Here is a 13941-nt window from a genome sequence, read left to right as displayed (position 1 = left end):
CATTTCGTTGCTCCATATACATCCCATCGTGTGGCCTCTGAAACAAAACAGAGCTCGCAGGTCGGGTACCGATTCGTGTGCTACTGATTTTGTTTCTCGGGGCTTTTCTGAAATATGTTCAGTATTTCAACAGAGGCGACATGAAACTAAATTGCACAACAAGTTATGTCTGATTATTATTATTATTTTTTTTTTTTTGTCGCCACGTTTGGCAACTATTTATCCCTCTTCGCAAAAAAAAATAAGCGATTAAACATATTGTAGCAAAGCGAAACGGTACCTTGCCACCGTATCATGTTCTAGAATGCACGTGATCAATCCAGTGTGGTGACGTCATCCAAGGAGGGCGGAGTCTGTCGGGAGGTTATAAAACCACCCACGCTGCTGTTGTCCTGCCACCTTCCACTCTCAAACTGCCAGGCGTCCCCCCCCTTCCCCTCGACCGTCCTCTGCGGCTGTTGAAGCAGTGGGTCAAACAACGACGCTAACACTGGAGCTATCAAATTAGCAACGGGGTGAGTAAACGAAAAGTAGCCGAACGAAATTGTGTTATCTTGTCTTGTTGTTGTTGTTGTTTTTGCAAATGGTGGTTAAACGGTTCTTCTCGCCCCGCTACAGTGACGTTGCCGCATTAAAGGGCAGCTAGCTCGCCGTTGTTGTTGTTGTTGTCGTCCGACGTTAAAGTCAAATCTGTCGTAATGGTCAACTCGCGTGCAACCCGGTGGGTTAAAACCACGACTCGAGACCGTGTTAATGTTTGCAAAACGGATCGTTTCCCTCCACCGAGGCTGATGCAGCGACTCCTGCTTTTTTTTCCACTGTTTATACGAAGACTATATGGCTTCCAGACATATTCGTTCACGTTGACCCAAATATCGTTATTGTAATGAGTTTCTCCACGGAGTATTCTCCATTTATTTTTTATTTATTTTTTAATTTTTTTAACTGTCTTACCGTCCAAACCACGAGCTAAACGTGAGTGACGTTTGGAGCTGTTGCACTAACTTGCGAGCGTGGACGTGTGACGTATGATTAGTCGGTCTGCTATTTGGTTAAACTTCTGCTAAACTTGATTAACTTGAGTTTTTGCTGTGCGAGTTGTTATTTGTGGTTGTAACGTTTCGGTGTTATTTATTCCGTCTTGTCCGCAGGGCTCCCGTTTAATGCGCCGCAGCGAGCTGACCAGCTAGCGCAGTTGTGATCACTTGCGACTCTCTCTGAAACCACCTTCTGTTTCGGAGAAGTGCAAATTGATTTACCAACACACAAAAAAAAACAAAAAAAACACTGCTGCCGCACATCCACCAATAAAATCACACACACACCCCCCCCGCCCAAATCGAAGGAAAAATGGTGCAAAATAAGATCACCGAAGTCACTGGCTTCCACCGCTCTTTCAAGGTGAGCTTGAAATCTATTGAGGGAAGATGCAGAGCTGCCATCACGCCTTTTGGGAAGTCTCTGTAATCAGAGCACGTTTGTCAGCATGTATGAGATAAGACTTCTTCAGCTATATATATAAGCACATATGTTGCTCACCCACATCTTAAAGCTGATACCTCATGGCTTGCAGACACTTTCAGCTAATGGGTGGACGTGTGATTTGATTATTTGACAGCTAATAGTTAAAGAACTGTTGCAGGAAATTTTTTTACTCCTTGTCTTATTTTATCAGTATATTTTGGATTAAGCTTGGATGGACTTTTATTGCATTTGTCCAGTAAAGTTTTTTTTTTAAATTTATCTTTGCAGGAAGTGTGATAACGACCGCTATTATCAGTTATGACTAACAAGTGATGCTCTCGTTAAATAGTTCACTGATGACATTGCATATTAAAATGAGCCTATTTATTTCTCCTTAGGGCCAAAATCCCTTTGAAACGGATGACTTCACCAAAAATGGATCCCATCTTATTGATTCGTCATTTAATTTTGATTCCTCCCCAAGACATGGTGAGTTGTTGTTTTTTTACTTGTATTTTGAATACTGTACATTTATCAGCGAGTTATGCCAATACAGTCCACAATTCACAGAGTGACTTGGAAAGAAAGTTCTGTTTTCTCTCAACGAAAAGTGAGAGCCCTTAAATTTGCTTTTGTTTTGAGTTTTTGCCTCCTCTGTCACGAGCTCATGATAATGTGAGCAATCCTATTTTGACAGACATGCCTTCCAGCCAGCCTATCGACATCCCCGATGCCAAGAAGAGAAACAAGAAGAAAAAGCGTTGCCGGGCAACTGACAGTTTCTCTGGACGATTTGAGGGTAAAAGCTTTTTCATTCCCAGTATCATTACGTTGCTGTCATAAACACTGTTCAATAAACATTATCTGGAGAACCTTTGAGTTTTTTTTCCTCCTACTATAATTAAAGGAGTTGTCCCGACTTGCTGTTTGTGCCACAGATGTCTATAGACTGCAGGAAGAGGTACTCGGAGAGGGTGCTTATGCCAGAGTACAAACATGCATCAACCTCATCACCAACAAAGAGTATGCTGTCAAGGTAAGAGACTTGCTTGAGGTATTGCTGCTGATACATTGGAAAACAACAATGCTGTTGCCACTTACTGCTTGCCTGCTGCATGTGTTTGGCACATGACATTGAGATCACTATAGAGATGTGAAATTTTGAACACAATGCTTTGTTATGGAGGGCCCCTGGGCTATTAAAAGCTCTTGTACAGTAAAATGTAAGAAAATGAGACCACTGGATTCGCAAGATTGTCCATTTTGCTTTCTTTTCACTGTTATTCTTTAGAAATCTTGAGGAAAATATGTTTTCCCTCCGTTTTCTTCCTTTTTTTCCTGAGTCTGCAACACTAGCTGCTGCTGCTGCTGCTGCTAGCAGACACTTCCCCTGACTGTTTTTGTAGTTTGTCAGCCTATCAGAGAGCTGGACTGGATGTACCCACCCCTTTTCTTTACTCCTTTTGCCTACAGAGGACACTCATAGTGAGAACATTGTGTACTGCTAACTGTGCCAAACAAAACCCACAGAAGAGGAAGGAGGGGGAGCGAGTTGGGGTTGTGACCCAGGGTGTTTACACTGCTTTGTTCTCACTCAGTACAGTTTTACTTTTTTCTTTTTCAAACGGGGTGTGGACATGTGGACACATGTCTTGACTTCTGGGGACTTCCTTTTTTTTTGTGTGTTGCTTTTAACAAATAATTCTCATTTCCTTGTTTTTAAGAGCAAATTATGGGGAAATACTTTAATTTGCTGAAGTTTAGAAAAGTTGAACTAGAGCTTGTTTTTCTTTCTTGGCCCATAACCCACTACTCCTTTTGGAGCTCTGCATGTAAACACTAAGCAATTTCTTCACTTCTGAATGAAATCCATTTGCACTTTACGGGCTGCTTCCCAACTGTGCAAGTGTCCATATCATTACAATGAATATTTCGGAGGGGGTCGTGCACAGATTCTGTCATGTGACCAGGGTCCGCCAGTGTTGTTTATCCCACGATGATTTGGTCAATCCCTTGGGACTGCATTTCAGTGGGAGGAGGTGTGAAGGTTGGTGGTTATTGGAGGTCTTTTGGGAGTCGGAGGGGGCTTAGACTGTTTCTGCCAGATGTCCTGTCTCTCCCCTCCCCCTCCAGACACGAGAGTGGGGGGTGAATCGCATGCGTGGGCTCCTTGTTTTGCATTTGCAACAAAAGCCTCAAGGCCAAGGATGAGCAGAGGGCTGTGCACTGTGGTCCTATCATGGGGCTCCCAGACAAATCCCTCTGCTTAACGTGTATTATTGCACAACCCTGGGTTGATGTTTGAACCTGCAGAGGCCTTGTTTTTCAGCTGGCTGTTGTTTTTAATCTGCGATTTGGATAAATCTAGCTCTTAGCGAAACGGTGTCCTCCTACTTAAGATAGCAATACCGTTTTTTTTTTTTTAGTTTCACAGTTCCTTTATCTTCACGTGTTTTATCAGGATGGGTGTTCTACGTTGTGATCAGGAGAAAGTGAGCTGATTGGTGAATGTTTGCGCTGCTGACTCAGACTCAGACTGGAACAGTGCACAGGCTTTGGACTGCTCACAGGCCTCTTGTCTGTGCATTAATCCTAGACATACACTGCAACTCTGGCCCCACTGGGCTTCAATAGCAGATGTAATCCAGCTACCAGGAAGAGAAGCATGCGCAGCCCCCCAAGCAGACAATAACCAACCAGGGCTGGAAAATTCAGGCCTTTTGCTGTGGTGTCAGCAGTCTATCTTTCTGCCTCTCTTGGCAAGGCGTCGTGCAGCTGGTGGCCTCTCTGTGGTTTAGTTCCAGGCAGCTCAGTTATTTTTAGAGCATTTTTAGTCGTTATCATAAACAATTTTGGATTAGCTCATGGGATTTTTCATGTGAACACTTAGGGCTACTTAAGAACACTTGTGATGTACATATGGGTCATACATGAAGGGTAAATATAGATGCTGGGACTTTTTAATTCTCTCGCTGTTCTGTTTCTTCTTTGGCTGGCAGCACTGAAAGTAGGTTAAACTATCTTTGCAACTGGGCTGAAGGTTGCAAAAGGGGAAAAATGCAGGTCTGGTCAGGAAGGAAGCCGTGGCTATACTGTCTACTTCCCAGTAAACAGCTGCGGGTGGGGTTTTGTGGTGCTGTGTGAGGGGGCGGTCTGCACCCAAACATTTACTCCCACAGATGGGCTCCGTTTTTCTTCAGCTGTCTGAGCACTTTAAGAATTGTCATCCATCCTGTTGATGTGGAAAACATGAAAGTGGGGGGCTAATTTGTTTCGTGGCCCAATTGTACATGATGTGGCTCAACACTGCTGTTGCTCTGTTCCAGATCATTGAGAAAAGACCAGGTCACAGCCGCAGCCGTGTCTTCCGTGAGGTTGAGATGCTCTACCAGTGCCAGGGTCACAGGTAAATATCCTGCTGTCATGACAAACACAATGCGAGCCAATTCTTAAAAAAAAATTAAATAGAAGTATTTAGTCAGTAGGGAATTGATGACTATTACCACTGGCTCATGGTACTTTTTTTTTCTTGTCTGCAGTAACATCCTGGAGCTGGTGGAGTTCTTTGAAGAGGAAGACAAATTCTACCTGGTGTTTGAAAAGCTTAGAGGAGGTGAGTGAATTATAGCTGCTGCTGGATGCCGGTATCCCTCTATTTATTTTTAAGCATACCTATTCCTAGTCTCTAATCTGTAGCCAGTTGGGTCTGTGTGTGGGAAGGCATTCAATGTCTGGATTTTGCTTGTAAAGAAAGTTGATGTATGCTTTATTTTTGTCCCTATTAGGGTCAATCCTGGCACACATTCATAAGAGACGGCACTTCAGCGAACAGGAAGCCAGTGTTGTCGTGCAGGACATTGCCAGCGCTCTAGATTTCCTGCATAACAAGGGTAGGACCACTTTTACAAAATGGCGAACAACTTTACAATCCTCGTAATCACCAGAAAGGCACATCAACCTCCAAGGGGGATGTATGCATGTGTGCGTGCGTGTGTGCGTGCGTGTGTGCGTGTGTGTGTGTGTGTGTGTGTGTGTGTGTGTGTGTGTGTGTGTGTGTGTGTGTGTGTGTGTGTGTGATGAATTGGATTTTCATGCAATAGTTGGGAATGAACAGCGTACTTTACATGTGGTCAAATGGAGGTTGTTTGTATTCTTTATTCTTGTTCAGTCTTTGCCGACAACTTGAAACATGTTGTGCTTGTTCTTTTAAAACTGGTATGGTCAGATCTTGCAAACAAGTGACTGATAGCTTTTTGTTTTTCCAGGAATGGCACATAGAGACCTGAAACCTGAAAACATTCTCTGTGAGAGTGCAGACAAGGTGAGTTTACTGCAAACATGTTAATGGCCAGTTGGTTAAAAGGGGAACTAATGTGGTTATTAAATGTGAGTGTTGATGTCAGTCTTTCTAATAAATATCTCTGATCCATTATTTTTTTTTATTTTTTTATTTTTTTTATTTAAATGATCGAAAATCATCGTTTGATTACATCCTCTTCTGTTTTTGTCAGATTTCCCCAGTCAAGATCTGTGACTTTGACTTGGGCAGTGGGATCAAGCTGAACAGTGACAGCTCACCCATCTCTACCCCTGAGCTCCTCACTCCTGTAAGTCAAACTGCTTATTGTGCTTCACTTGTTCATCTAAACATTTTTCAACCGCTTGTAATTGGAAGTGCTTTTGGCATCAGATTGATATTGACTTTTGATTGCCGATTGAAAGCTAGGAAGAAGTTAATTGGTCAAACAGTCTTGTTCACATGTCCTTTAAGTCCTTGTTGTGGATAAGAAGGGTGTTTTCAGGCTTTAAAACGAGATCTTTATCAATCCCAGCTAGCTATTGGGCAAGCCTCAGTGGCGTTGGCTGCAGAACAACTCGCTGATTGGGGGAGAGAAGCTCTTGTGTTTTGAGGTTATGATAGTTCATTGTTGGCCAGTTTCTCTGAAATGACATGGATTGCTTCCTGAATGACCGAAAGTTTACATTCCCTTATCATGTTGAAGACCCAATACCACTTGGAAAAATATCCCTCTGTTAATGTTGACGTCCTGTTGCTTATCAGTAGCAAACATTTAGGGCCATGAGTTTGGGGGGTGGTTATGATTGTTTAACCCTCCTGCTGTCGTCACAACACGGAGCAATACATCTACACGATGCCCAGCAAGATACTCGCAAACTCAAAGAGGGATGGTAAAGTTGAGCTGCTGGCCTGCTCTGTATTTATGTCAACGCATACACTCTGCTGGTTGTCTGGCTGGCTGGATAGATGGACCACAGCAGGTGAAGGATAGAGGTTTAGCTTGCAGGAATGTGCAGGGTGGGTGGGGGTTTTCTACACTTGTAACTTCATCCTCCTTTAGCAAAAATAATGGGTAGGGAGCCCATACAGAAGGGGAGATAGTTTGGGACCAAGCGGTGTCACATAAAGTAAGTATCTATCTATCTAGTCAGCCAGAATGACTAGGTTTATTGCCATGGAGTTAGTATTTATCCAGTAATGTTTTTATGCTTTCAAATAGTCTCCCTCTCAACCCCCCTCCCCTTTTATTTTTTATTTTTATTTTTTGCTGAGACGGGACTCTGTATTGTAGACCTACTAGTTTTTTTAGTGGAAGAAAAGTTGATGCCGGAGGACAGGACACAATGTGATAGCTCTGGAAAGTAATCCCGCAGGGAAGAGATACGACTTTTACAAGGCCGTGTCCGGCAGTATAAAGGACCTGCAATGAAACCAAAACACACAAAGTCTCACTCGTTTCCCTTTTCTCTCTGTGGTATGAGAGAGAAAAACATCCACCCTCTCTTTCAGCTTAGTCTCCGCCCAGTGGCCCCAACCACACATGTGCTGGTCTGCGCTTTCTTTATGTTCTTTGTACAATGGCTGTGCATAAGGCTTGTTCTAGAAATTTTAGTCTTTCGCCCTACACCTAGCAACTGAGTTGTGATTGGCTGGACCAGCGGGATGGGGAGGGTAACTGGGAGGGGCTAATTCCCGTCTGCTCATGCGCCCTGGCTTGTTTTCTTTGCAAGATCACAAGAACAATGTTATCTGATTTTCATCTGACTATTGGTACTCTCACCCCTGCCCCCTCTTTAACCACACGCCTACAGTTGTACAATATGATATACTTTTCCATTTATTGCTCGTGTTTTTGAGGCTCTGCTGAATGTGTTTAATCAACTTTGTGTTTAAATCTAAGGGCTGTTAAAACTGTAAATGTACTGTGGGTGGATTTGTGCCTAATAGTCCAGATTGAATTGATAGGGACCCTGAAGAAGAGTGGTACCTCTCGAGGGAAAAGCTCATTTAAGTTTACTAGGAATTCTGCGACTGCCCGCCTGTCTACGCGGCATGAAATAATATCTGACTCTTCAAATGTCAAGGCTCATGTGCAGCAGTTGGAAACTGGGTGGAAGTGCAACATGAACACGCTGCACACAAGCAGCTTAGACGGAGAATTAAAGGAACTGCTGCTATTTGTTCCTGTCACAGGTGCAGCTGCATGACGATGTCTTCTTCCTCTAAGCCTCTTCCGATAATCTTGTAGTTTACAAACCGCAGAGGTGTGTGTCGTCAGTGGTGTCATATGCCCTGACTAGTCACATGGTTTCAGGAAAGCCCCGGGTTGTGATGCCAGCAAATCCTGCAGTAACAGCTGATTAGCAGCTATCTGCAGTGTAGAGAGTACGTGACTGATTGACTGATGCAAGTTCACAAGGTGTTTGCAGCTGCAGCAGCACAGGAAGCACAAGTGTGAGTTTAGATGTAAAACTGTGCCAGAGAGCCATGGTTACGGTTAGCTCCTCCCTTCTGCTCTAATTGGTGGCAGTTGCAGGCAGTCCTGGACTAGCTCTCTTTATCCTGCTTTGTGTTTGATTGACAGCGTGTTTGGTTGGCTTTTAAACAAGATTAGCCTTAATAGCTGTTTTTGATACCACACCTATCAGATTACCTTTCAGTAACAGCACCTAGGTTTGTAAACATATTGTGTGTGTGTGTGTGTGTGTCAGCTGCATTTGGCCTGAATCCTGGGGGCTTGTATATGTAGGCATTCACCCCAGACATGATGTTGGTGGTGGAAATGTGGGGGTTGGGGTTTTCTCTTTGACTGAAGCAGCTTTGTCTGGGACGAGATTCCCGTGCAGTGAATTTCATTACATAAGGGTGCAGCAGGGTGAAGGCGGAGTTAGGAGACAGCTGGTATATGGTACTGGGACACAATAGATGCTTGCTCAATGTAAACATGTGACCGCCACAGATGGAAGGAAGAACATTGAAAGGGGGAGGGGTTGTTACATGGGCACAAATACTTGAAAATAATGCGGTTGGCTGTGGGCCACAGTTTTAATAGGACATGCACGGTCAAAGGAGATAAAAGGTCAAAGGAGATAAAAGCACCGTTCTCAGAAGTCCCATCATTTAGAAGTCTCAAAGAATCCCAGCTCTTGAACTATGCGACTCATTTGAGGCAACATTAAAGCGTCTTTATAAAGTAAATTACTGGGTGTCCTGCTGAACTCGCGACCTGTTTCTCTTTTCTGTTCCTAAGTATTAAAACAGCATTTGGTGTTTGTGTTTCCAAGTTATGTAACCGGCCAAGGCTCAGCCCAGTCACAGCCTCTGTGGGACAGCCAATCCTCTTTTCCTCACTCAGTGTTTGGCCTAATTTCTTTCCTAGCTACATAACAAGGTGCTGGCAGAGCTCAGTCTGTCCTTGCCCTCAGCCAAATCTGCCAGGTTGTGTACAGTTAGGTGGTCAAAGCAGTGACTCAGCACTGCCATCTACCCATTGTAACTCCATAACATGATGCTCCCACTAAGTTGTCTTCGGTAGACGCAAGAAAAGCTGGATGGCAAATATTACATGGGGCCCATAACTAGATAAGCATGTGACTGTCACACAGGCTGGCCCCCACCACACAGCCCAAAAGTAGGCCGGCAGCTTTAACACCAAACCACGAGGTATCAGCTGAACGAAAGAACGTGGCAGTAGCCGAGAAAAGCATGTTTCTTTTAGCTTTGCTCTTTCCTGCTGTAGTTGGGTTTCTGTTTATTTAGCATGCCTGGGGATAACAAACGTGCTTCCCCCCTCCTATTTGTCTTGACAGTGTGGCTCAGCAGAGTACATGGCACCCGAGGTAGTTGAGGCCTTCAGTGAAGAGGCAACAATCTACGACAAGCGCTGTGATCTGTGGAGCCTTGGAGTGATCCTCTACATCATGCTGAGCGGCTATCCACCCTTCGTTGGCCGCTGTGGCGGGGGCTGTGGCTGGGAGTTGGGGGAACCCTGCCACACCTGCCAGGTAAGACTTTGAAACACTCATTAAGCCCTTCAGCTTTTTTTTTTAATTTTTTTTTTTATATCTTGTAAAGGACATGAAACTTAATGGAAGAACATGTTTAAACAGGCCAGGTTTACTGATCGCAATTATTTTTTATGTCCATTTCCAGAACACTTTGTTTGAGAGTATCCAGGAAGGAAAATACGAGTTTCCAGAGAAAGACTGGGCTCACATCTCCTCAAGTGCCAAAGACCTAATTTCCAAACTTCTGGTTCGGGATGCCAAAAACCGCCTGAGTGCCAGCCAGGTGCTGCAGCACCCCTGGGTGCAAGGGGTAAGTCTGAATCCACCAAGTCACTTCTGCATGTCCAGCAAAACATAATTATATCTGGAGGTGAGGGTTTGGTTTCTAATGAACACGTCTTTCCTTATTTTCAGGGTGTATATGACACTTTGCCAACATCCATCTTACATCAGAGGTGAGCGGACGTTGGAGTCACAGCTGCAGAAGACACTTTGAAAAATAAATATTTGCAACTTTTATATGTACTTTGTTCGCAGTTTGATATTTTCGTCTGTGGTTGTCCCATCAGAACCAGCAGGACCAGGGATCTGACATTCTTTGCTGGCAAGGCCATGGCTGTGAACCGGCAGCTGGCTGAACAGGATGGCATAGAAGACCAGCAGCAGCAGCAGGAAGTCCCATTTGTTGTGACTGCTACTGGCTCTTCTATGCGCCTCTCTCCTTCCAACTCCAAGCTGGCCAGACGCAGGCAGCGGGGCAGCCAGCCGAAGGGAGGGCCCGTCTCCGCTGCAGAGCTTCGTCAGCTCCTGGCCCCTCTGGTCATCGTGGGAGACTGTGCCTGAACCTCATCGACCCTCAATTCCGACCTTCCGTTTAGAGTAAAGTCCAGATCCAAGACTGCCCTGAGACTCTCCCTCCCCAGTTCTGACCCCTCTCTCTCACTCTAGCTGGCCTTGGTTCCTCTGCCATTTAGGCTTTCTTGCCTAGCTCTAAAGGGAGATGCTGCTTGCAGCCCTTCCTCTAAATGCCTTCTGCCCTTCTGCAGCACTTCTGAAGCACATCAGCACAGGGCCTGCATATAGCAAACACACAAGTATGTGCACGTCCAGGTTGGGGAGGAGGGCCAGTTCATGATTTGGGAGAGAGAGAAGTATTTTCTAAGTTATGTTTTTTTTGTTTGTTTTGTTTTGTTTTTTCTTTCTCATAACTCAGTTCAGAAGAAATCAGAACATTTTATCTTCGAAACTAAGCTCAGACACCAAAGGACAACCTGTTGTGCTGCTCCCACGTTACAACTGGATCCACTGTGAATTAAGTTATCTGGAATGTTCTCTTTGCCTGTATGTATATGCATGAACGTCCCATCTGCAGATACGTACAAGCTTATGCAATATGCCAAGATGAAGGCTGTCCCCGTCTCGAAGGGATTCAGTGTATATATGGGTTGGAAGGGCTGTAAGCCAATGCTCTTGGTGCCTGGTGCAGTCCATTATGCGGCTGGGGGCTCTTCAAAGATTTTTTTTTTTCTTTCTTTTTTTTTTTCCTCTTCCTCCACCACTCAAGATTAATTCCTCACAACTGAGCCTCTTCTGTAAATGTCTGAGATGAAAAGATCCCTCATCCAGCTCGGTTCAAGAGCGAAGAATGTTTGTCTATACCCGACCAGCTGACTTACTGTTGCACCAATTCATACAGTTTTATGATGTGACCATCGATACCAAATTATTGGCCACAGCTCTTGGTGTTTGGGCACTCAGGCAAATCTAATAGTATTGAATGACACCGTTTAACTTGGTAATGATGTATGGCCACCCAAAAGCACGATGCTGACTTTGCATATCTGGTATGTTGGTACAGGCTAATTATACAGTTTGTTAAACGGCTGCAAATCTGAAATCGGGTCAGTGTTACTTTCATTGTAGAGTCCATGACTTGTCCCCATGTCTCCACAACCACAATTTCTCTTTTTTTTTTTTCCTTTTCTTGTTTTTTTTTTTTCCTTCTACAGATGAATTCATGCATTAGAATCCACCATAAATATTTTGGCAGTAAAAGGTTACAACTCTTTATGAAGGGGTTGAAAAGCACATTTTGGCCAATGTGACCGGAGCCTCATTTGTTGATTTAAGTACATTTTAATGTTAATTTGGACCATCATCTTTCAAGGTGTTGCTGTTCTTTAATTAGACACACCCCTTAGAAAATATTGACATTACAAGTTTTCAATATGAAGAGGCAGATGAAATTTTGCAAAAAAAGAAACATAAAAAAAAGGAAAAACATTCCACAAAAATAATAATAATAATAATAATAAAAAAGTTGACTGCAGACATTTAGCTGTATTAAGTTTACTTTATTTTTTCATGTTCAGAAACTCCATGTCCATGTGCCACTGTTTGTTTTGTTTTTGTATTTTTTCCTCTGCTGTTTATAAGCTTTCATTTTCTATATGGGGATTTTTCATGCAGGTGCTGTTCAGTTCAGGTGAAACACCAGATATTTTCCTTAAGTTTTTTTTATTTTTATTTTATTATTATTTTCAAACTTTTTCTCCTTTTCCTTTTTTATGTTTGTCTTTTTTAAAAGTTCAGCGTATGTGGTGTATGAGGATAGACGGAAAGAGTTTAGTTTTGTGGAGCTGGAGCATCATGCCCAGTGAAGGAGAGTTGTAATTTTTTTTTTTTTTTTTTTAAACGTGTAAGAGTTGGCAATAATCTCTTTTGTTGGTTCTTCAGATTAAGTTAAAGCTCTTTCTGAATCTGACAGGTAATGGACTGGTGATGAGGTCTCTCAGCACTGTAGTCGTTTCACCAAAGAGGGTTCAAGTCATGACATTGAACATGTGATCCATCACCTAGCAGTGAGAAGTAGGGAACTTCTGATTGTCCATGTCCTTTTGACAGCACTGCAGCGACGGTACTCTGGAAATGGTGTCAAAGGACCCGTTATGCTGATAATAGGACACTGTAAGAGTTCTAAAAAAAAAAATACCTTTCTACACATGCATTGTTATAGGGTGTTATGTCTTATAATAAGACTTACTTGAATTTGTGTATGCAGCTGTTTCTTCTCCATTTTGGGAACTACTTTGCTATCAGTAATCTCAAAGCATTAAACTGATGATTAAGGCAATCTTGGGGTTTTGAAAATACCTATACAGTTCAGTATTCTGCCTTTTTTTTTTTTTTTTTTTTTTTCTCCCCTCCCCCTCCCATTTGAGCATCACACAAATCAGTCCCTACTTTCTGATAGGGTCGGTTACTTGCAAACGCACAGACTTTGGCCATACTCTGTAATATCCTGACCGGTATAGTGGGAGTTTTCTTGGTCATGACCATTTCTACTGTGTTGAATGGCAGTAGCTTTTCATACTGCCTTTTACTGGGAGAAATTGGGCAAAATGATATTCTGCAGCCTCTCAAGTTTTATATTGTATGTCATTTTGAAGTGTTAAAATTCAGTCATTCATTCAAAATGGACAGTATCATAAACCTTCCCACAATTTGAATGTAGCCCAAAAGCATTTACAATCCAGCAACAAATGTTTTCTCAATGGTTGTTTTTATGGGCATGGTGTGGGGAGGTCTTTATACTGATACAGTCCTCAAAGCATTTCGTTTTCAAAATTCTTTTTTCTTTTTTTTTGGAGTTGACACCTGATTTTAACACTCTGAATCACCCCACACCCATTGTGTTCATGGGAAGAAATTCAAAATGAATACATCCTTTAAGTACAAACAAAATATACTTTGATTTAAAATAAGCACTTTACTGTACCATGTGAATGATTGCAGTTCACTCATGGCAACATTTATGACAGTTGCTACAGAATTTTGTATTGTTTTTCAAAAAAAAAAAAAAAAATGCAATAAAATGCTTTGAACGACGCACTCGTCTTGTCTGCTTACTGTAATGTTTTATTACTCAAAGCCAGAAGGGCTCGAGGGAAATCAACTGTACTTTCCCCGATAGGTGTCCTCTTCACTATCACTCGTTCCATATTAACCAGCGGACTTATCTTTCGGCCGAGGCCGAGATCGTTTCATCTGATTTTTGTGCTGCAAATCCCTCTTGTCACACTCCGATATGCGAGCCGACTCTGTCGTGTGTATCCCTGGCTGTTGGTAAATATGAGCTCAATTGTCTCGTCTCGCGCAGAAATAGGAGAG

At 43.0% G+C, this 13941-nt stretch overlaps 1 protein-coding gene across 1 annotated transcript; it reads left to right on the top strand.

The window, feature by feature from the left end:
* Positions 1 to 405: 405 nt before the first annotated feature.
* On the top strand, positions 406 to 13659 carry mknk2b (MAPK interacting serine/threonine kinase 2b). The gene is made up of 14 exons (XM_069718075.1): positions 406 to 515; positions 1152 to 1401; positions 1863 to 1953; positions 2162 to 2263; positions 2403 to 2500; positions 4791 to 4870; positions 5004 to 5077; positions 5250 to 5354; positions 5730 to 5785; positions 5976 to 6071; positions 9574 to 9768; positions 9917 to 10081; positions 10186 to 10226; positions 10341 to 13659. Exons 2-14 carry the CDS (start codon positions 1351 to 1353, stop codon positions 10612 to 10614), a joined length of 1428 nt encoding a protein of 475 aa, XP_069574176.1. The 5' UTR covers positions 406 to 515; positions 1152 to 1350; the 3' UTR covers positions 10615 to 13659.
* The last annotated feature ends 282 nt before the right edge of the window (positions 13660 to 13941 follow it).

The sequence above is a fragment of the Brachyistius frenatus genome, unplaced genomic scaffold, assembly GCF_029030835.1.
Source record: "Brachyistius frenatus isolate BFR_SWC_R1_liver_20210118 unplaced genomic scaffold, ASM2903083v1 Contig_186, whole genome shotgun sequence".
NCBI classification, from domain to species: Eukaryota; Metazoa; Chordata; class Actinopteri; family Embiotocidae; genus Brachyistius; species Brachyistius frenatus.
Note: the sequence above shows the minus strand (reverse complement) of the source record. Positions and strands in the feature narration are given on the sequence as shown.

What these genes read in the sequence shown, in the direction of transcription:
- mknk2b (XM_069718075.1), top strand. Translation starts at nt 1,351, where the DNA reads ATGGTGCAAAATAAGATCACCGAAGTCACTGGCTTCCACCGCTCTTTC. An exon ending in CCCCTGAGCTCCTCACTCCT is followed by an intron (nt 6,072 to 9,573) that starts GTAAGTCAAACT and finishes TTGTCTTGACAG; the next exon opens with TGTGGCTCAGCAGAGTACAT. An exon ending in AGCACCCCTGGGTGCAAGGG is followed by an intron (nt 10,082 to 10,185) that starts GTAAGTCTGAAT and finishes CCTTATTTTCAG; the next exon opens with GGTGTATATGACACTTTGCC.